General features: G+C 40.1%; 1 protein-coding gene across 4 annotated transcripts in view; it reads left to right on the plus strand.

The window, feature by feature from the left end:
- ARHGEF26 (Rho guanine nucleotide exchange factor 26) overlaps positions 1-22,281 on the plus strand; it is a 134,965-nt gene that overhangs the window by 62,202 nt on the left and 50,482 nt on the right. For 2 of the 4 annotated variants that reach the window (XM_030329552.1, XM_030329553.1), the window contains exons 7-9: positions 13,706-13,858; positions 17,425-17,554; positions 21,762-21,836. In XM_030329552.1, the coding sequence (XP_030185412.1) occupies positions 13,706-13,858; positions 17,425-17,554; positions 21,762-21,836 (358 nt within the window). The remainder of the gene's footprint in view (positions 1-13,705; positions 13,859-17,424; positions 17,555-21,761; positions 21,837-22,281) is intronic. The other 2 variants (XM_030329554.1, XM_030329555.1) reach the window with 2 other exon arrangements.

Here is a 22,281-nt window from a genome sequence, read left to right on the forward strand (position 1 = left end):
TAGGCACCTTGAACTGAAGGTGCCTGGGGGTACTGGATTTAAACCCAAGAAAGCTCTGTGTTGTGTGGTACTGAGGGTAGGAAAACCCTTAGTTTCTCTTTTTCACCCCAGTCTCTTCTGTTCTCTGCCTAGGCTGATCTTAAAGGTTTTCACAGGGTGATAAGAATCTCTTAACAAAAACCATCCTAGAGATTTTAAGGACCAAGCAGCAGCTATCAGAATGACAGGTTTAGGTTTACCAGAACAGTTTTGTTAGGAGATATATATAAGATACACACACACACACACACACACACACACACACACACACACATATATACATATACATATATATATAAAACCTATTTATTCATTTATTTAATTTTTTTTTCAACGTTTTTTATTTATTTTTGGGACAGAGAGAGACAGAGCATGAACGGGGGAGGGGCAGAGAGAGAGGGAGACACAGAAATCGGAAACAGGCTCCAGGCTCCGAGCCATCAGCCCAGAGCCCGACGCGGGGCTCGAACTCACGGACCGCGAGATCGTGACCTGGCTGAAGTCGGACGCTTAACCGACTGCGCCACCCAGGCGCCCCTCATTTATTTATTTAAATCTCACTTTCCCAATCAGTCTTAATTTCAACCCTTATCCCTTATCAGTCCAGAGATAACATTTCAGAAGAAAAAGCTAAAATAGCACATGACAAGATATATGTATCATAGTCTGCTAAGGAGGAAACCTCGTGAGACCTTTACCACATCAGAATGTAGGGTAGTCTGATTGAGAAGCAGCAGCCCTATATTTTTGTCAAAGTAACATACTTTTCCATCGTTGTTAGACTGGTGAAGGATTCATAGATGGGCTTCACCTTATTCATCAATTTGGATTGATCGATAATGGCTGCTTGGAGTGCAGATTCTGGGTCTGGGCAGAGTGCCACAATTGGTTTGTGACGTCTGCCATGGGTGAGTGGTGGTACTCTTGTCATGCACTGCCATCCCCAATCCAGTGTAGTAGTAAAGGAAATTGACGCTGATCTTTAGCGTCAAAATGACTACCACCAAAAAGCCCCAAACGAACAAGCCCCAAAGCTCACTTGTCTGCAGCAGAATATAAATTCATTGTTGGTACAGTACAAGATGTTCTGTTGGTGCTCTGTTAGGAAAGTATTTCCAGCAGCAAATAGTTTGCTGCCACTTATCTGGAATATTTCTTTGGCGAAGATATTTCATTATATAACAGCGACTTAGACATGCGAAACCTGCCTGGTATGTTACATGTCTCCAGCATAAGTGAATATGACCCTCTCTGGTGGGAGACTGCAGCTGTTTAGATTGACGGCTCATTCAAGTGAGGAAGAAGTCCAAGAATGATTTGAGTCTGCGTTAGGCAGATGGATATTAATGAAGGAAAAGTACCTTGAAAGGATGCCATTCCAGGAAGGGCACGGGACAGCGCTGATTATAACCAGAGCCCTGCTTTCTGCACTTCTCCAGCTAAAGCGCTGAGTGCTGAGCCTCTTAGCCAAGCGAGAATCCTCCCTGAACTGGGTGGGGGAGGGGCTGGTCCAGGCAGGTTTTTCGGAGAATGCCGCTGGCAGCGAAGAAACTAGGACTGGCCTCCATCTCAACTGGGTGATCCTACTTGATGGGACCCTAAAAGCTTGTGCAGGGAGTTTGTATCCTCATTGGTTGGTGGCCCTCACTGTGCCCTGCTGTAGTTTTGGGAACCCAGTTTGTGGTCCAAAAATACATGTTCATTTGATACATCAGTGAGTAAAGCATGTGTAGAGACTGACCAATTTGTGGGTGTTAGGTTTTTGGTAAAAAAAAAATTGCTTGAACCTGTTTCATCTTTAATTTCCTATTGAAAACACAAATTTGATTTATTCAAACCAATATTGCACTGTGTATTAACTATAATTTAAATAATTTTTTTGTAATTTAAACTAAAATTTAAATTTTTTATTTATTCATGTCAAATATTTGACTGTGTTTCAGGTACTATGGTCCGGTTTTTGGTCATACTACAGTTAGAGTCAGGTACTTGAACACAAGAGACCTGGCCTCTGTCCTCTAAATCTTGCTAAGAGAGGCAAATGTAAACACAATCATAATATAATCAATTGGGATCATAGTAGGGATACCAACGGAGGGGTTTATAAAGAACATAAAGCAGCGCAGCCCAGAGGGTCAGGAAAAGCTTCTTGAAAGGAGATGAAATTTAATCTGAGACTTGAAAGCTGATTGGGACTTTGTTAGGCAATGTGGAGGGCAGCAGGGTACAAGGAGGGCAAAAAGGAATGACTCGGAGATTCACAGGGCTTCTGTGAAACCAGCATTTGCTTATGCTGTGTCGGCGGGGACCAGAATCCATCACTAGCTGTGGCCTTCCTAATTGTCTTCCCCTGGAGGCTGTACCTGGGGTGGTCGACAGTTCGTCTGCTGCCCCGCAGATCTTGCCACAGCATAAATCAACGGTGCAAGTCTTCACTGTGTTGATGTGTGTGATTTACGTGCTGAGATGATTCGACAGCTGGTCTTCTTGGAAAATAATATAGTTCTTTCTCAGCTCCAGCTGTTAGTCTTTTTACTGGATGTCTAGATTGAAGGATGGCTGGTAGTAGCAGACTTATCTGGAATATTTCTGTGAGCAGAAGCAGTAGGTGTGCTTTGAGCATGGGCACTGGGCTCCGGAAGGCTGTGGCTCTGGTTCAGATGGAGGCTCCATTGTTTTAGTTTTTGTCATAAGCTCTCTTAGCCTTGGTTTTCTGATCTCTAAAATGGGTATAGTAGGCATCTCATAAAGTAGGCTTGAAGATTAAATTAAATGAGGCAGTATATGGGAAACATGTAGCACTGGGCTTGGTGATCATGAATATCAATCGTTTGCTCCTTGACATCTACCAAAGCCTTTCACCTTGAGCTGTACACATGGGAGGAGATTTGGTGGTGACTGCTTGAATCTGATTTGTTGTCTGTATTAAATAAATTGTAATCTCCTGTATAGATTGGTGAATTTACTGTACAGCCCTCAAGAGCTATCAGGAACACTCACGTCAGACATGCTAATTACATTACCAACAGAATATCTTTTAAATTGTTTATTTTTAAGAGGGAGGGAGCACAGGCAGGGGAGGGGCAGAGAGAGGGAGAGAGAATCCTAAGCAGGCTCTGTGCTGTCCATGCAGAGCCAGACATGGGGCTTGATCCCATCAACTGTGAGATCATGACCTTAGCTGAAATCAAGACTCAGACACTTACCTGACTGAGTCACCCCAGCGCCCCACCAATTGAATATTAAGAAGGCTGTTAGTATGATAGACATTTATACTTCACATTTGTGTCTTTTCTGCCCACTACAGAAGGGAAAAAGTGAAGCTAACAAGTGCATGTGCTGGGTATATGAGAAACACCTCCTTCATTGTTGAATTTGTCTTTTAGCCCACAATGTGGTGCCACTTTTAAGACCATCACTTGATGAAGCAACCACAAAAATCCTAGAGAATATGCAGTCCTAGCAGTTCTGGAAAATACTAGAGTCAAGGATATAGGTCATGATTAAGCTTTTCTAACATAGACTTGTCATTAACTCATCTTGAAGTTCCAGCTCCTGAGAGGCCACCGTGGTGTTCTCAGTGGTCTGACCATTGTCTACACAGCTAGGGAGCTCACCTGGGCAGGTTGCAATCATTTGAAGCGTGGGTGTGGTTGTGCTGGTGCTTGAGAGGTCAAACAGGGCTACCTTGGGTTTCTGGTCAGGAGGCGCTGTTTCCAAGAAGCCTTTTCTGGTCGGTCCATCAGAGGTTTCTTAAAATCTACACTTTAGTGATGAGATTAGAATTTTGATTGAGGGGTGTGGGGCGGGAAGAGAGAGAGAGAGAGAGAGGAAGACTGTGTAACACGTTTGCTTATAAAACACGATCATCTTGGTAATGCAACAAAGAGGAAATATTGTCCAGAAAAAAACAATTCATAGGGTTGAAATATATTTCCCTTAAAATGTTGTCCTTCAAATAAGCCAAATTACTTCACAAACTCATTTAAATTTCATTGAGGGAACCAGCATGCTTTTACTTTGGCTTCAGGTTTGATTTGGATCTCCAGCGTCCTTGGTTATTGAAATAATACCTCATTCTTCAGTAATAACTTTCTTGGTCTTTTTGTAGCCCAGCTTGCTTAGTAAAATATGCAAATTTGCCAAAATAACCAATAGATAATTTAACATAGGAAGCTTTAAATTATGTCTTAATTATGCTACTGTCAAAATAAAAGATGGGTGGCTTGGTTTATGTGAAAGTGAGTAGCATAAACAGATATTTCATTAGTGCTTTGTTTTTAATCTTGTACTTTGGCAAGGCTTTTACTGTGATAAATGAATTTTCCTTTTCATTGGGAAAAGCCAAGTTACTGTTGTTTTTGGTTATGTAGTTGCATTCCTTCAGACTATAATAGTTACTTAAAGACAAACTGTAAGGGGTATTTGCCTCTAAGATATTTATTTCTTAGATTTGCACAATAATGACCTTATGAGTAGTTTCTTATTTTTTCAACTGTCTTTGAACATTTTCCTGAAAGACACTTGGAGTTAAAATAATTATCGAGTATTTTGCATTTATAGGAAAACCAGCTAAAAGTGAACTACTTGACTACACACGACCTAGAATTCCTGTGGCTCTGAATTCTCACAGATGTGTATTTTCAGCTGTTCGTTTCACATGTCCAAGGCAAAATGAAATTGCTTCTTTCTTGCCTCTCCTCACTCCTCCTAAATCCCTGTCTTTGTGAATGATTTAATGGCCCACCTTGATGCCCAGGGGGAGACCTTGAATAGGGAAACCCCAGCATCTTCCTTGACTTCCCATCTGATGAATATCTTCATTCTGTGAACTTCTCCCTCACATTGTTATCCTAATCGGTGTCCTCTCTCTTTGATTTCCCACTGTCAGGTTTTATACCCTGTTGGCCATTTCACTGGTCTGCTTCTGGTCCATTTTCTCTTCACCTGTAATCTGTCCCTTCTCTGCCCCAATTTTTCTCTGATTCGATGATTTATTACTGCCGTCATCACCTCCAGTGGTTCCCGCTGTCCACAGATAAAGCCCTAGCTCCTCAGCATATAATCAGACCTTTGTAGTCTAGCTCTGACCTGCTCTTCAGCCCTCATTCTCTGCCGTTGGCCCTCCTGTGGTCAACACCTCAGCCTCAATGAACGCCAGTTCCCCAATATCTACATTGTCTCCCCTGCCCCTCTGCTTCCAGTAACGTCATCCTCCTTAGTGATGACCCTCCTTGCACCTTTCCTCACCTGAGTTTACCATGTTCTCAGTCGCCCTGACCTCTGTTACAGGTCATGTGTTCTAATTAATTGGCTCTGTGCCACCCATGGGCTACTCCTCTGTGAGTGTCAGAAAGAAAAGGATCATTTCCTATTCAGCTTTCACTTAATGAAATAATCTCTCCTTGGCATATAACTCAGCTTCTTCAGTAGTGGTTCTTGGCATTATTCTGTCATTTCTTGATATATATGATTATTGGCAGAGACGGTCAGGTTGAAGTTCCACTTCTAGATATATAGCCCCAAAGACTTGAAAACAAGGACTCCCATAGATGCTCGTGTGCAAATGTTCAACAGGTGAATGGATAAACATAATATATATATACACAATAGAATATTATTCATCCATAAAGAGGAATAAAGTTCTGTTACATGTGTCAGCAGAGATTGACCAGAAAACATACGCTAAGGGTATTAAGCCCGATAAAAAGTACAAACATTTCATGATTCCACTTATATGAGATATCTAGAACAGGCAAATGCATAGAGTTAGAAAGTAGATTAGAAGTGATCAGGGGCTGGGGAAAAGGGGACTAGAGCATTATTAGGTGATGGGTACAGCATTTCTGTTGGAGGTGATGAAAATATTTTGGAAATAGGGGCGATAGTTGTACAACATCATGAATGTGACTAATGCCATTGAATTGTACATTTAAAAATGGTTAAAATGGAGTACGTTAAATGGTTAAATGGAGCTCAGTTGGTTGAGCTCCAACTTCGGCTCAGGTCACAATCTCACAGTTTGTGAGTTCGAGCCCTGCGTCAGGCTGTGTAGTGACAGCTCAGAGCCTGGAGTCTGATTCTGTGTCTGATTCTGATTTTGGATTCTGTGTCTCCCTCTCTCTGTTCTTTCCCTGCTCACATGCTGTCTCTCTCTCAAAAATAAATAAAGATTAAAAAAAATTTTTTTTAATGGTTAAAATGGTAAATTTTATGTTACATATATTTTGCCCCAATAAAAAAATTTATAGTTCATGTAATTAAAGAAACAGTGACACCACCCCTGCTAGGCATGTATGTTCCAACAAGTGATTTTATGCAAGCATGTTGTCTTTATCATTTATGTTTATCAGACTTACCTTCCCAATGTAGCATAGATTTCTTGAAGTCAGGGACCAGTCTCTATAGAAAATAGCTTTTGAGAAACATGGCTTTTAAATATCTTTTAATAAACATGTGAGTTTGGAGTGGGTTGTTTTTGCAATTGCTGAAACTTTTAGGAGAGCGTTTGATATTTTCCTTGAGTGTTAATAGAATCAGTCCTGACAAAGCAGTATGCAGCTATTTTCGAACATACTGGTGTATTTTCTGACCTACTATGTAAGAATTGTGCATACTAACCCTGACACCTTTGGAAGGAAAGCCAAATAGCCCAGCCAAGTGTGCTTTAAGTTTTTTTTTCTTGCTGTTTTAAACAAAGGGCTTGGGGGACTGGGTCAATTACAATCTTGTGGATGGGAATCCTACTAATTATTTTCCCTAAATCCTTCTCAAAGGCAATAAAAATACAGGTGCTTTCTCAGGGTATACATAGTTTTACTCTTCTATGAGTTAAGGTATATTTCTTCATCTTTTAAGCTCCTATGAAAACATTAAAAAATCAAATATGTAATGACGACAAACACAGTTTATACTACAATGAGATTAATGTACATGTAAGTATATAAAATTAAGACCTTTTAAAATCTTACCTTATTGCTGAGTGCCAGGATTTTCTTTGAAAATAACTGAGATGAAAATGTGAGAAGGGGCGCCTGGGTGGCGCAGTCGGTTAAGCGTCCGACTTCAGCCAGGTCACGATCTCACGGTCCGTGAGTTCGAGCCCCGCGTCGGGCTCTGGGCTGATGGCTCAGAGCCTGGAGCCTGTTTCCGATTCTGTGTCTCCCTCTCTCTCTGCCCCTCCCCCGTTCATGCTCTGTCTCTCTCTGTCCCAAAAATAAATAAACGTGGAAAAAAAAAATTTTTTTTTAAAAATAAAAAAAATAAAAAAAAAAGAAAATGTGAGAAAATGTTAGCCTATATTTACTATTAATCATCTTGTGTACATTTCTGTTGTCTCATTCACCGTCAGCCTTGAATTTTGTATTTGGAGTCCACTGGTTAGGAGAAATGATGTGAGGAATGCTAAGAGCTTATTGAAAACCATATTCCCTTGTATCCTTGACCTCCAGACGTCAGTGTTAGAAATTACTGTTGATTTCACCTTCATTACACTTTCTTTGGAAGATGCTTTGGTCACACAGTGATAGTTATTTCTAATAGATTTTCTTATCCCTCCGAACTTGGACAGTAAGTGTGCTCTATGGAGGTTCATCTCTGTTTTTAGTGTGTGTTTTGAATCGTCTGAAGATCTTGATATAAGGCAGGTTCAGACTGGGGGAGGTAGGTGGTGAGATTCTGCATTTCTAGTAAGCCCTTAGATGCCTGGTCTGTGGACTACATTTTGAGCAGCAATGCTCTGGGTAGAAACCTATTTCAAATACCTGATTTTGATGTGCTGTAAAATGTGGATGCCCTCTAGAGTTGCCAGATAAAATACAGGATGCTCAAGATGTCCCAGACACTAATTTTATACATACCTGTACTAAAAAATTACTCTTTTATCTGAAATGAAACGGATTAAATGCTCCAACCAAAAGACATAGGGTATCAGAATGGATAAAAAAACAAGACCCATCTATTTGCTGTCTACAAGAGACTCATTTTAGACCTGAGGACACCTTTAGATTCAGAGTGAGGGGATGGAGAACTATTTATCATGCTACTGGAAGCCAGAAGAAAGCTGGAGTAGCCATACTTATATCAGACAAACTAGACTTTAAATTAAAGGCTGTAACAAGAGATGAAGAAGGACATTATATAATAGTTACAGGGTCTATCCATCAGGAAGAGCTAACAATTATAAATGTCTATGCGCCGAATACCGGAGCCCCCAAATATATAAAACAATTACTCATAAACAGAAGCAACCTTATTGATAAGAATGTGGTAATTGCAGGGGACTTTAACACCCCACTTACAGAAATGGATAGATCATCTAGACACACAGTCAATAAAGAAACAAGGGCCCTGAATGAGACACTGGATCAGATGGACTTGACAGATATATTTAGAACTCTGCATCCCAAAGCAACAGAATATACTTTCTTCTCGAGTGCACATGGAACATTCTCCAAGATAGATCATATACTGGGTCACAAAACAGCCCTTCATAAGTTTACAAGAATTGAAATTATACCATGCATACTTTCAGACCACAATGCTATGAAGCTTGAAATCAACCACAGGAAAAAGTCTGGAAAACCTCCAAAAGCATGGAGGTTAAAGAACACCCTACTAACGAATGAGTGGGTCAACCAGGCAATTAGAGAAGAAATCAAAAAATATATGGAAACAAACGAAAATGAAAATACAACAATCCAAACGCTTTGGGACGCAGTGAAGGCAGTCCTGAGAGGAAAATACATTGCAATCCAGGCCTATCTCAAGAAACAAGAAAAATCCCAAATACAAAATCTAACAGCACACCTAAAGGAAATAGAAGCAGAACAGCAAAGGCAGCCTAAACCCAGCAGAAGAAGAGAAATAATAAAGATCAGAGCAGAAATAAACAGTATAGAATCTAAAAAAACTGTAGAGCAGATCAACGAAACCAAGAGTTGGTTTTTTGAAAAAATAAACAAAATTGACAAACCTCTAGCCAGGCTTCTCAAAAAGAAAAGGGAGATGACCCAAATAGATAAAATCATGAATGAAAATGGAATTATTACAACCAATCCCTCAGAGATACAAACAATTATCAGGGAATACTATGAAAAATTATATGCCAACAAATTGGACAACCTGGAAGAAATGGACAAATTCCTAAACACCCACACTCTTCCAAAACTCAATCAGGAGGAAATAGAAAGCTTGAACAGACCCATAACCAGCGAAGAAATTGAATCGGTTATCAAAAATCTCCCAACAAATAAGAGTCCAGGACCAGATGGCTTCCCAGGGGAGTTCTACCAGACGTTTAAAGCAGAGATAATACCTATCCTTCTCAAGCTATTCCAAGCAATAGAAAGGGAAGGAAAACTTCCAGACTCATTCTATGAAGCCAGTATTACTTTGATTCCTAAACCAGACAGAGACCCAGTAAAAAAAGAGAACTACAGGCCAATATCCCTGATGAATATGGATGCAAAAATTCTCAATAAGATACTAGCAAATCGAATTCAACAGCATATAAAAAGAATTATTCACCATGATCAAGTGGGATTCATTCCTGGGATGCAGGGCTGGTTCAACATTCGCAAATCAATCAACGTGATACATCACATTAACAAAAAAAAAGAGAAGAACCATATGATCCTGTCAATCGATGCAGAAAAGGCCTTTGACAAAATCCAGCACCCTTTCTTAATAAAAACCCTTGAGAAAGTCGGGATAGAAGGAACATACTTAAAGATCATAAAAGCCATTTATGAAAAGCCCACAGCTAACATCATCCTCAACGGGGAAAAACTGAGAGCTTTTTCCCTGAGATCAGGAACACGACAGGGATGCCCACTCTCACCGTTGTTGTTTAACATAGTGCTGGAAGTTCTAGCATCAGCAATCAGACAACAAAAGGAAATCAAAGGCATCAAAATTGGCAAAGATGAAGTCAAGCTTTCGCTTTTTGCAGATGACATGATATTATACATGGAAAATCCGATAGACTCCACCAAAAGTCTGCTAGAACTGATACATGAATTCAGCAAAGTTGCAGGATACAAAATCAATGTCCAGAAATCAGTTGCATTCTTATACACTAACAACGAAGCAACAGAAAGACAAATAAAGAAACTGATCCCATTTACAATTGCACCAAGAAGCATAAAATACCTAGGAATAAATCTAACCAAAGATGTAAAGGATCTGTATGCTGAAAACTATAGAAAGCTTATGAAGGCAATTGAAGAAGATTTAAAGAAATGGAAAGACATTCCCTGCTCATGGATTGGAAAAATAAATATTGTCAAAATGTCAATACTACCCAAAGCTATCTACACATTCAATGCAATCCCAATCAAAATTGCACCAGCATTCTTCTCGAAACTAGAACAAGCAATCCTAAAATTCATATGGAACCACAAAAGGCCCCGAATAGCCAAAGGAATTTTGAAGAAGAAGACCAAAGCAGGAGGCATCACAATCCCAGACTTCAGCCTCTACTACAAAGCTGTCATCATCAAGACAGCATGGTATTGGCACAAAAACAGACACACAGACCAATGGAATAGAATAGAAACCCCAGAACTAGACCCACAAACATATGGCCAACTCATCTTTGACAAAGCAGGAAAGAACATCCAATGGAAAAAAGACAGCCTCTTTAACAAATGGTGCTGGGAGAACTGGACAGCAACATGCAGAAGGTTGAAACTAGACCACTTTCTCACACCATTTACAAAAATAAACTCAAAATGGATAAAGGACCTAAATGTGAGACAGGAAACCATCAGAACCTTAGAGGAGAAAGCAGGAAAAGACCTCTCTGACCTCAGCCGTAGCAATCTCTTACTCGACACATCCCCAAAGGCAAGGGAATTAAAAGCAAAAGTGAATTACTGGTACCTTATGAAGATAAAAAGCTTCTGCACAGCAAAGGAAACAACCAACAAAACTAAAAGGCAACCAACGGAATGGGAAAAGATATTTGCAAATGACATATCGGACAAAGGGCTAGTATCTAAAATCTATAAAGAGCTCACCAAACTCCACACCCGAAAAACAAATAACCCAGTGAAGAAATGGGCAGAAAACATGAATAGACACTTCTCTAAAGAAGACATCCAGATGGCCAACAGGCACATGAAAAGATGTTCAGCGTCGCTCCTTATCAGGGAAATACAAATCAAAACCACACTCAGGTATCACCTCACGCCAGTCAGAGTGGCCAAAATGAACAAATCAGGAGACTATAGATGCTGGAGAGGATGTGGAGAAACGGGAACCCTCTTGCACTGTTGGTGGGAATGCAAATTGGTGCAGCCGCTCTGGAAAGCAGTGTGGAGGTTCCTCAGAAAATTAAAAATAGACCTACCCTATGACCCAGCAATAGCACTGCTAGGAATCTACCCAAGGGATACAGGAGTACTGATGCATAGGGGCACTTGTACCCCAATGTTCATAGCAGCACTCTCAACAATAGCCAAATTATGGAAAGAGCCTAAATGTCCATCAACTGATGAATGGATAAAGAAATTGTGGTTTATATACACAATGGAATACTACGTGGCAATGAGAAAAAATGAAATATGGCCTTTTGTAGCAACGTGGATGGAACTGGAGAGTGTGATGCTAAGTGAAATAAGCCATACAGAGAAAGACAGATACCATATGGTTTCACTCTTATGTGGATCCTGAGAAACTTAACAGGAACCCATGGGGGAGGGGAAGGAAAAAAAAAAAAAAAAAAAAAAGGACGTTAGAGTGGGAGAGAGCCAAAGCATAAGAGACTGTTAAAAACTGAGAACAAACTGAGGGTTGATGGGGGGTGGGAGGGAGGGGCGGGTGGGTGATGGGTATTGAGGAGGGCACCTTTTGGGATGAGCACTGGGTGTTGTATGGAAACCAATTTGTCAATAAACTTCATATAAAAAAAAAATAAAAAAAAATAAAAAAAGAAAATGTGAGAAAATGTTAGCCTATATTTACTATTAATCATCTTGTGTACATTTCTGTTGTCTCATTCACCGTCAGCCTTGAATTTTGTATTTGGAGTCCACTGGTTAGGAGAAATGATGTGAGGAATGCTAAGAGCTTATTGAAAACCATATTCCCTTGTATCCTTGACCTCCAGACGTCAGTGTTAGAAATTACTGTTGATTTCACCTTCATTACACTTTCTTTGGAAGATGCTTTGGTCACACAGTGATAGTTATTTCTAATAGATTTTCTTATCCCTCCGAACTTGGACAGTAAGTGTGCTCTATGGAGGTTCATCTCTGTTTTTAGTGTGTGTTTTGAATCGTCTGAAGATCTTGATATAAGGCAGGTTCAGACTGGGGGAGGTAGGTGGTGAGATTCTGCATTTCTAGTAAGCCCTTAGATGCCTGGTCTGTGGACTACATTTTGAGCAGCAATGCTCTGGGTAGAAACCTATTTCAAATACCTGATTTTGATGTGCTGTAAAATGTGGATGCCCTCTAGAGTTGCCAGATAAAATACAGGATGCTCAAGATGTCCCAGACACTAATTTTATACATACCTGTACTAAAAAATTACTCTTTTATCTGAAATGTAATTTTCACTGGACTGGACACTAGATAAATGGGTCGATACACACACCCACCCCAAATCTGGCAACCCTAAAATGCAATCTGAATAATTTCTGAGTACGTTTAAATGTCATGCATATCATTAGAGTTAAAATGTGATTATTTTCGGGGGCGCCTGGGTGGCGCAGTAGGTTAAGCGTCCGACTTCAGCCAGGTCACGATCTCGCGGTCCGTGAGTTCGAGCCCCGAGTCGGGCTCTGTGCTGACTGCTCAGAGCCTGGAGCCTGTTTCCGATTCTGTGTCTCCCTCTCTCTCTGCCCCTCCCCCGTTCATGCTCTGTCTCTCTCTCTCCCAAAAATAAATAAACGTCGAAAAAAAAAATTAAAAAAAAATGTGATTATTTTCAGAGAAAGCACACAGAATTAGGTTTATTTCAGACTTGTTTTTTAAGTACTTATTTAGATGTTTTGCTCATAGACTTTTCAGTACAATAAAATATGGAAACATGAACCTCCTCCTCCAATATCTAGGGAATACTTGGAAAAAAGTAGTGAAATTTGTACGTTCTAAAATATACCTAAAAGCACAAAAAGGACCTGTGTTATCAGTGTTTCCAGTTGAACACTTGAAGTAGTAAGATGTTAATGTGATAGATTTAAACTTCGACAATTTTTTATAGTTTTTTCTTGTATCTCTTTGAGATGGTATTGTGCACTGTTGACATTTTTAAACTCTGTGTAATAAGATTGCATGAGAATCATCTTTGATTTTTTAAATTTAACATTTTTTTTAATGTTTATTTTTGAGAGAGGAGATAGAGTGAGAGCAGGGGAGAGGGAGAGAGAGAGAGAAAGAGAGAGAGAGAGAGAGAGAGAGAGAGAGACACAGAGACACACACACACACACACACACACACACACAAACTATCTCAAGCAGGCTCCAGGCTCTGAGCTGTCAGCACAGAGCCTGATGTGGGCTCAAACTCATGAACCAAGAGATCATGACCTGAGCTGAAGTCGGACACCTAACTGACTGAGCCACCCGGGCGCCCCTGATTTTTTTTTTTTTTTAACTATATGGAAGAAAATGTAAATGCTTTTCTTTGTTTTTTTTTTTTTTTTTTTTTTTTTTTTCAGATTCTTTATGGAGTTGGAAGCAAGACATCAGAATAATATCTTCATAGATGACATAAGTGACATTGTGGAAAAGCACACAGCATCCACATTTGACCCATATGTGAAATACTGCACAAATGAAGTCTACCAACAACGAACACTACAGAAATTGTTGTAAGAGATGTTGAATGTTACATTCAATAGCCTCACCTCATTTTAATTAGGTCACATAGATAGACATGAATTGATATCTTACATTATGTTTAGAAATGCCTCCTGATAGGCAATTTCCCAGGATGGCTTTCAGGGTGAGGGTGTTTGAATAGAAAATTCTAGTCTGTGGAGCACTTTCTCTCTAAAGCAATTATGAAATTAGGGGTTTCTGTTACTGTTTTCCTTGTTGTTTCTTTAAATTGCTGCGAAACACAGGAGTGATTGTCATGCCAAACTCTCCGGTTTTCTAAGCCATTACCTGGCTATTAAGTAGTTTGCTTCAGGCCAGTAGAGTTCTTGAGTTGAACTCCTGTTTTGCCTAGGATCCAGAGTTTCTCTGTTACTCTGATCTTCCTCCATTCAAATGACAACTCAATATTAAGTTGTTTTTTGTTGTTGTTGTTGTTGTTTGTTTTTGTTTTTGTTTTTAGAACAGTTGCTGATTTTCTCCTGGGTAGTTAGAAGTGAGGCGAGAAGGGGAAAAAATGTTCTTAAAGGCTTTAATTGTGCAACAAAAAAGAATTGGCTTTAAATTTGCCTCCTCACCTTTTCCCTTTGTCCTATTTAGGTTACTGAGAGTTTTGATGTGATAGATATTCCTTTACTCTTAAAAGTCAGTGATTGTTCAATAATGTTTCATTTTATTTTGGGGGACCCTGTTTATCTCTAGTAGCTGTTTTATAGCACAGTTGTGCATTGCCATAAACCCGGTTTGGGGGCTGATAGCTGTTATCGCTCTTATCCCCTCTGTGGGTTGTGGCATTTATGACCGCAGCGTGGAGCTCTGGTCAGCTTCTGTGGGATGTGTGAACCCCTGTGGAGGGATTTGGGCTGGTGATGATTATTACCTCATGGCTGCTGGGAGAAGCAGTCCATTGAAGTCCAAGTTGGTGGGAAGGACTGATAGTGCCCCTTCTCCCTCCACAGCCTCATGAACTCTTACATGGGCGTGTGGAAAACCAACAGCTGGCAACCCCAAATGAGATTTTTAAGTACAAAGCTGGGTTTGTCAGCACTGTGGACATTTTGGTCTGGATAAGTCTTTGCCATGGGTGCTATCCTGTGCACTGTAGCATGTTTTTTTTTTTTTTTTATTCGTCTTTTAAATAAGTTTTTTAAATATTTATTTTTGAGAGAAAGCACAAGTAGGGGAGGGGCAGAGAAAGGGGGGGAGCAGAGGAACTGAAGCTGGCTCTGCGCTGACATCAAAGAGCTTGATGTGGGGTTTGAACTCAGGGATCACGAGATCATGACCTGAGCTGAAGTTGGGTGTTTAACCAACTGAACCACCCAGGCGCCCCTGTAGCATGTTTTATAGCATCCCTGGCCTCTGTGCACTAGATGCCCCTCACTCCATTTGTGACAACCAAAAATGTTGCCAGCCGTCGACAAACGTTCTTGGGTGCATAACCTTACCCCTTGCTTTTCTTAATCCCCCTACTGCTGATAATAGAGGTTGCCTATGTAACTGTTAGAAAATGCAAGTTTGAAAACAGAGCTTTGAATTAGAGCTGAATTTAATTCTGTTTTCATTTTGTTTTGTAGGGTTTAAAAAATGTGAATAGGCACTGCTGTACATTATGTAACTCTTAAAAAATAAAAGCTCTAGGGGCACCTGGCTGGCTCAGTGGAAAGAGCACATGACTCCTGATCTCGGGGTTGTTAAGTTTGAACCACACATTAGGTATAGAAGTCACTTAAAGTCTTAAAGAAAAATAAAGACTGTATCTAAATTAGCTTCATGATACCACCATTTGAGCTGTCACATGGAAAGTCGTAGTTGTGTTTTCAGGGGTTTTGTTGCAAATGTTGTGAATTTACATGTAGGGCAGTGACTGGCTGCACGTTGAGAATGCTTGAGAATCTTTGAAAAGAGGCAAACATGCAGTGAATGCCTAGTGTCCGTCCCAGGCAGTTTAATCAGAATCTTTGGAGGTAGGGGTCCTGTGACCTGAGGGATTTAAATATGCAACTGAAGTACAGTTTTGCTTGTTTATTTATTTTTTGCATTTCCAAGAATCTTTTTTTAAAGCTAGCAGGAAAGGAAACTTATAAAACTCCTCAATTTGAGAAAATGAAAATAAACCATTTCTGTGTAATTTCTTTCAGTTTGCTATTCTAGGTATTCACGGGTTTATGAACCAAAACATGTAATTTGCAAAATACATTAAAAAAAAATGGGGGGTCACAATTGCCACTGCCCTGCTTCTTGGCCTCCCCCATCCCCCAATGTGGGATTACAGTATCCAATGCCATCCCCCCTCCCCTTCATGTGGTAAGTCACAGGGGAACTCCCCAGAGCACCTCTGGGGTAAAGTGAGGTGAGAGAGTGAGTGATCCTGGGGTAAGGGCACCCACCTTCTGTCTTCACCAAATAATAGGTCTGTTACTTGGCAAGTGGAGGATCTTCCTGAGACTCCATTCTTATTGGAATCCCCTCTTGGCCTTCATTAGATGGTGTAGGGCTGTTTCCATGTGAGATCATATATGTCCGTGTATATTGCTAAGTTCCGAAAATGTGGCAATATTATCACTGCTCTTATGTCACTGGGAGGGGAGAAATATTCTGGATGACATGGCCAGAAAATTTTCTGTCTTAGAAGCTCTGAAAAAGGCTAGGAGCCTCCTAGTAAATAAATCCAGTCTGATGTTTCTTAGATTATTATCTGGGGGTAGAGAAGTGACTTAAAACATATCATTTGTTATCTTTTTAATGGACTGTATGTAGAGTATCAGTTAATGAGATCTAGTCTGTATGCTGGTTATAATTCATATGTTCACAGATAGGTTCATCATTGTGATACCATTGCCTCTTCATTTGTTTGCTTTATACTTTTATAAATTTCTAGCACATACATATTGTTCATAATTGTTGCCTTAAACTCATATCCAGTCTTCACTATAAAAGGCAGACAAGCCATCTGTGTCTATTTATGTAATTGTTGTTTTATGTATTAAAAAATCATCATATAGGAGTTTATCACATTTTATAGAGGCATCAAGTTTTATTGTGCTTTACTTAATTGCACTTTGCAGATACTGCATTTTTTTACAAATCGAAGGTTGGTTGTAGCCCTGCATCGAGCAAGTCTGTTGGTGCCATTTTTCCACAGCATTTGCTTACTTGCTGTCTCTGTTATGTTTTGGTAATTCTCACAATATTTCAAACATTTTCATTATTATGTTTGTTATGGTGATCTGTGGTCAGTGATTATGACTCACTGAGAGCTCAGATGATAGTTAGCATTTTTTAGCCATAAAGTATGATTTAATTAAGGTATGTACATCATTTTTTAAAGACATAATGCCATCGCTCACATAACAGACCACAGTGTAGTGCAAACATAACTTTTACAGGCACTGGGAAACCAAAAATTCATTTGGCTTGCTATATTGCAGTATTTGCTTGAGTTGTGGTGGTCTGAAACCAGACCCACAATATCTTTGAGGTATGCCTGTAATATATTTTTACTTTTTAATTTGAAGAGGAAATATTTTGAAGTTGCTTCTTTCTTTTTCTTTCTCAGAGCCACCAACCCATCTTTTAAAGAAGTATTGTCACGAATTGAGTCCCATGAAGACTGTAGGAACTTACCCATGATCTCCTTCCTCATCCTCCCCATGCAGAGGGTAACTCGCCTGCCCCTGCTGATGGACGTAAGACATGACCTGGTGGCTCTCTCCTCTGTGGGGAGCTGTGCTGCTATAAATCTGATTAAGAAGATTTTTGTGCTTTCACTGAAATCATTGTACTATATATCCCTCTTATAAAATCCTCCAACTTAAAGTGAGAAGGTGCCCTTCAGTTGGAAAGTCTCACTTGTGTCTAATATCGTTGGAAATCATCTTCAATTTAGGCTTGTGTAGTCACTCTGAGGAATTCAGATTACATCACTCACTCATTTTTTGAAGTGGGAAAATATATTGGCTTATTGAAGACAAGAGGCTTGGATTCCATTTCCAGCTGAGCCACTTGGCATGTGACCTTGGGCAAGTCACTTAATGTTTTCTTTGGGCCTCAGTTTCCTCAGCTTGATCACTAAGATCCCTTCCTTGTAGTGTTTCAAGGTGCTGAGGCACTTCGGCTTTACATGGGAATGAAACACACTCTTTGGCACTAGAAGGCACGAACTTGCCCCCATTTTGTATTGCACAAAGGAAAGTGATGAAAGTCAGCAGCCTTCTTATTTTAGGGAACATTCATGAAGAAAACAAGGATTTGATTTTGAATGGTGGCAAGATGTGGCTGGGAGAAGGGAGTTGAGGTTGCCTGGTATGGGGCAGAGCAGAGAGGACAGCGAGGTGCCCAGCGTGGGGGGGGGGACCCCCGCACGCTGGCTGAGCTGGAACCACAGCAGCGGCAGCGATGACAGGAGAACCAGGTGGCCCGACTCAGCTCCCAACCAGCTAATGGACCAAATAGTGTCTTTGTGATCCAATTGAAGTATTTTGCTGTAGTTTTACTTTAAAATTGGATCATAACATTCATGTCAGTTTTAACATACTTGATTTTTTGACACGTCAAAACATAGGATACAAATACTGCCAAAAGTTATGCTTAAGGTTACAAAATTCCATATTCCATATTCCGTTACAAATTTGAAGAGATATTCTAAAAGCACTGGCATTTTGCAATGAGTAAAAGTGTGTGATTATAATCACTTTGTTGGCTGTGCTGCTTGGTTCAGGGAGGTTTTTGGTAGTTGTTCCAGAATTTTCTGACACCTTGCTGCTCTCCAGCTTCACCTCAGTTGACTACCTTCATAGCCTTCCCTTGTGATTTAGGAACTTCTCTCCTTGTAAATATCGGGAGACTTGCAGAATTTGAAAATGTAGCTCTCTAATTTTTTCTTTTTTTGAGAACAATATTTCAGTATTTACCATGTCTCAGGATAGAATGCAGCCAGGTTATCAAAACCAAATTTCGGCTTAAAAAAAGGTTTATTTTTAGATGCCATCCACACTTGTTCCTGGACTTACCCGCTCTGCACCTTTTTCATATTGCTGTTGGCTGCCGCTTCTCAGCCTCACAACACAAGCCAGCCTATTTTCCAAGCACTGGCCCTAATGCTCCTCAGTAAAGCCTTACTCAGTGCCCTCCCGAGCAGATGTATCTTCTTCCCCACGAACACCCACAGCACTGCCAGAGAAGGGACTCTGACGTGTAAACTTGGCATCATAGAAGTCCTGTGGCTTTTGGAGTAAGACAGATCTGGGCACAGATTCTGGTCCCTTCCACTTACAGTGTGATCCCAGGCAAACTGCCTAACTTCATCTGAAGCGTAAGCATAATATGTACCTGCAGGGTTGACATGAAAACAAATGAAGAAGTAAATGTTAAGCTTGACAATAATAGACACTCTGTGTTTCTTATTTTTTTTTAATGCTTATTTTTTGAGAGAGAGGGAAAGAGAGAGTGGGGTGGGAGGGGAGAGAGAGAGAGAGAGAGAGAGAGAGAGAGAGAGAGAGAGAGAGAATCTGAAGCAGGCTCCAGGCTCCGAGCTATCAGCACAGTGTCTGACACAGGGCTCGAACTCATGAGCTGTGAGATGATGACCTGAGCCAAAGTCAGATGCTCAACTGACTGAGCCACTCAGGCGCCCAACATTCCGTGTTTCTTGACTAAATTAATATATTTAGTATATAGGCTTGTCCTGAGTTACGTAAAAATTGTGAACTTTGCAAAGATACATTCAAGGAGCAGCTGTTGTACTTTCTTCCATAAGATTTTCTCAGAAGTAAAAAGTCATTTAAAAAGAGTTTATTTCATATGATTTCTCACACTTTCTTTTTTTTTTTTTATTAAAATTTTTTTTTAACGTTTATTTATTTTTGAGACAGAGAGAGACAGAGCATGAACAGGGGAGGGGCAGAGAGAGAGGGAGACACAGAATCTGAAACAGGCTGCAGGCTCTGAGCGGTCAGCACAGAGCCCGACGCGGGGCTCCCAACTCACGGGCCGTGAGATCATGACCTGAGCCGAAGTCGGACGCTTAACCGACCAAGCCACCCAGGCGCCCCTCTCACACTTTCATAAACATTTGAAACTTTGATCCATCTAAGTGAAATATTTCAAAGTTTGCTGTTGTTTAAAAGGAGAAATGGGTGCTTTGTAAATGCAACATTTCTTGCAGTGTTACAAATTTTCAGGGTTCTTTTTCTTCTGAAAATGTCTTTTAGCCATATTTCTTTAGATTTTGTAGATGCCATGATCTCTCAACCTTCTATATTTTCTCTGTTTAATTGAGAGAAAATTGACTAAATAGATTAGGACTCAGAATCTAACATACTATGTTGAAGGTTAATGCCATGATTGTCCAGTGGGCTCAAAACTTTTTGGGTCAGAGGCCCTTTTGAGATTATGAGTAAAGCTATAGTCATTCTCCCTCGAAAATTCAGTAGTCACAAAATTTTACATAAAATTAGACACTTCAGGACTCAGGATGCCTGCTTTCAGGGCAGTGTTTGGTTACTGCTTCTGTACACATTAGCAGATCATGAAATTGATTTTTGAATCACAAGTAGTGTTTATTAAAAAAATGAGGGGCGCCTGGGTGGCGCAGTCGGTTAAGCGTCCGACTTCAGCCAGGTCACGATCTCGCGGTCCGTGAGTTCGAGCCCCGCGTCAGGCTCTGGGCTGATGGCTCGGAGCCTGGAGCCTGTTTCCGATTCTGTGTCTCCCTCTCTCTCTGCCCCTCCCCCGTTCATGCTCTGTCTCTCTCTGTCCCAAAAATAAAAATAAACGTTGAAAAAAAAAATATTAAAAAAAAAAAATGAAATAGCGTGTGCGGTACATGATGTACACAGATCATAATGTCATTAAATTTTATTTCAAATAAAACCTTATTTCATCTTTGTGTATACCTGTACTGGTTGCTAATGTAAATGTATTTCTTACAGGGGGTCATAGTCAAAAAAAATTGAGGACCATTGACATAAACCCCCTGGCTCACTCTTTGCTTTTCACATAGTACGTATAACAATCCTAACACCTGACCTTTGGATTTGTAAGCCTAGTGCTTACCCACATTCAAGGTACCAGTGGTTTGCCAGTTTCCAACTTACCTTCCACTTCTGTTTGGTGCCTCTTGCCCTAATAGTTTCCTACACGTCAGAATCTGGCCACCTGGGCAGAATCTAAATGTACTTAAAGCATTGTCCCTTCCATTTTAGTTCATTAGGAGTGTTAGTTAAACTTGTTAATTGAGATGAACATTTTTAACAATTTAAATGGTTCCATTGGCTTTGCATGGATATGATCTCAAAAACTATTTGTAATTCGGTGTACCTTGAAATGACCCTCTTTAAAGTCAATCTCAGCATCACAAAAATTATGTGTCAATATATCAAGAGAAAATCCAACAGCTTGTTTTTCTTGATCTTTTTATTCAATTGTATTATCTACAAACATACTTACCTAAATGATGATGGTAATAACTAAAGTGATTTTGTCTTTCACTGAGGGCCTACCGTATGCTAGGCACTCATAGAGAAAACTTTACATGTATTTTCATTTAATCCTGGCAACAGCTTTGTGACGAGGTTGGCATTATTCCCATTTTACAGATAAGGAAACTGAGGCTTACAGAGACTAGGTAGGTGACTTGCCCAAAGTCAAATAGCTAGTAAGGGACAGAACTTGGATTTGAAACCAGGTTCATCTACCTCTGAAGTCTGTTTTCATATTGAATAATTCCCTGGATTTACTTGGATCCTGTGCATCTAACGACTATTTCCTAATTTTGTAATTGGATTGTAATATCTTCATACGTGTCCATAATGCTGTGTTCAGCATTGTTGAGTTTGCTGTGAGAAAAACGATGTGGCTGGACCTTGATTTTGTTTTTCTTTTACTTCATTGCAGACTATCTGTCAGAAAACACCTAAGGACTCTCCGAAGTATGAAGTCTGCAAAAGAGCCTTAAAGGAAGTGAGCAAGGTAACTGTGGAACAGCTAGTTCATCGCACAGTAAACCATTCAACACCTTGGAAGAGTATGTGTCTGGCTTTGGTGCCAAATACTGGTAGATTCTCAAAGCCATTTGCACGGAGTTCCTTAGGTAGCTAAAAGATGAAGTGAAGTTAGTATTTTGACTATTTCAGACAGTCTTGCTATAAGGGCCAATAGATACCTCATTTTCTTTCTGTATCTGAATAGTTGTTTATTCATTCTCTAATTAAACAGCTATTTCCTGAGTATCAACTATGGTGCCAGGCATGAAGCCAGCCCCTGAAAATATGGTGATGGGTACATAAGACAGTTGTGGTTAATGCCATTGTGGACTGTGCTGTGTAAAGGGGAAGGAGGACATTAAATAAGAATTATAATAAAGGATGGTGAGTGGCATGGTAGGGAAGAACATAGTGATGTTTAAGCTGAAATC

The sequence above is a fragment of the Lynx canadensis genome, chromosome C2 (genome assembly GCF_007474595.2).
Source record: "Lynx canadensis isolate LIC74 chromosome C2, mLynCan4.pri.v2, whole genome shotgun sequence".
In the NCBI taxonomy this organism is placed as follows: domain Eukaryota; kingdom Metazoa; phylum Chordata; class Mammalia; order Carnivora; family Felidae; genus Lynx; species Lynx canadensis.